The 1,622-nt window shown below is 37.5% G+C and overlaps 1 protein-coding gene across 1 annotated transcript in view; it reads left to right on the top strand.

Moving 5' to 3' along the window:
• LOC106869732 (polycystic kidney disease protein 1-like 2) overlaps positions 1–1,622 on the top strand; it is a 55,068-nt gene that overhangs the window by 41,257 nt on the left and 12,189 nt on the right. Inside the window, exon 9 of the mRNA XM_052976866.1 lies at positions 882–1,129. Within this exon, the coding sequence (XP_052832826.1) occupies positions 882–1,129 (248 nt within the window). The remainder of the gene's footprint in view (positions 1–881; positions 1,130–1,622) is intronic.

Here is a 1,622-nt window from a genome sequence, read left to right as displayed (position 1 = left end):
ATTTTTAACATGTCTTTATATTTTAATATGTCGCTTTTGTTTGTCGACAGCTGGCGGGTTCCACCTCCAGCCGCCGTTTGTATGCTTTTCACATTTATGTTCCTCCTTGTAACGGTACAATTTGATAGATTTGGAAACTCCTCTTCAGAAGAATCCGAAACTTCTCCAAACAATAAATTTTCTATATTTTTTCTCTCGGTTGACGCCTCTTCGCCAGACGAAGATACACTATTCGGCATCTTACCAGAAATTACTGTTTACCCTATAGGGGAAACACACGATAGTTTTCGAACGAAGACTATCACACAATAGTTATAACAAGAACACACAAAAACAGTCAATGGAAACTTGCATTTACTGTACAGACGCACTCAAATAATAAGTAATAGTTCAAATTCACGGAGTCGTTATACCGCTAAGCATTTCAACCGGTGTCACACAGACGAAATACCGCTAAGCATTTCGCCCGGCGTGCTAACGTTTCTGCCAGCTCACTGCTATAATAATAATAATAATAATGATGATGATGATGATGATTGTATTAATAATAATGATTTATATTGCTATTATACACTACGGCTCATACATACTCTTAGAACATTAAACCATGGAAGTTTAAAAAAGAAGAACGATGTGTAAGCGAGGTTGTGCAAAGACGTTATACAATGAACATAGTTTTTTTTTTTTTAATGGTATAATACTTTGGTGGGAAGTATAAACTTTGTTTTCTCTACAATGATTCCAAGTTCAGGTGATTATATACTAAAAAAAGTGAATATTACATGCTTCACTTTAATTGCCTGATGATCATATTTTAGCTCCTTTTTAATTACTTCGTAATTCTAAGTCCCAAGTCATCGTTGGATTTTATATTTTCACAGAAATACAGTATGCGAAGAAAGTTATATTCACGCCGCTAGATGAAGAAGCGCGAAAAATTAGACATCGGAAAATTATTTCTGAGATGTGGTACAAGAGTGTTGTTTTGAATGGTATTATATACAGTCTTTTACTAATATCTGCTGGCTACATAGCTTATGTAAACCAAGACACATCAAATTACAGAATGAAGGAGTCACTCGAGAATATATTTGTCCATCCAGTTGGGAGTAAATACAAGTTTACAAATGTAAGTAGAATCTTTTGTTGTATTGTTAGAGCGCGTGGCCTAGTGGTTAATGAGTTGCATTCACGATTACGAAATCGTGGTTTAAATTCTTAGACCGAGAGATACGCTGTGCTCTTGAGCAAAACACTTCATCTCACGTTGCTCTGCGATCGCCTCGACATGTGACGCGTGGTTCACCGCCTACCTGTCCAGGTAACGTCGATGTGATGGAGGGAGTGAGTTTATGCGCAGCACATACATTTGATCGGTATAAACGCAGGAGTGACTGTGTGGTAAGTAGCTTGCTTACCAACCACATGGTTCTGCGTTCAGTACCACTGTGTGGCGCCTTGGGCAAGTGTCTTCTACTATAGCCTCGGGCCGACCAAAGCCTTGTGAGTGGATTTGGTAGATAGAAACTGAAAGAAGCCCATCGTATATATATATATATATATATATATAGATATATATATATGTATATGTTTGTATGTGTGTGTCTGTGTTTGTCCCCCCA

The sequence above is a fragment of the Octopus bimaculoides genome, chromosome 2 (genome assembly GCF_001194135.2).
Source record: "Octopus bimaculoides isolate UCB-OBI-ISO-001 chromosome 2, ASM119413v2, whole genome shotgun sequence".
Lineage (NCBI taxonomy): Eukaryota > Metazoa > Mollusca > Cephalopoda > Octopoda > Octopodidae > Octopus > Octopus bimaculoides.
The sequence above is the reverse complement of the archived record's forward strand: the minus strand, read 5'-3'. Positions and strand labels throughout refer to the sequence as shown.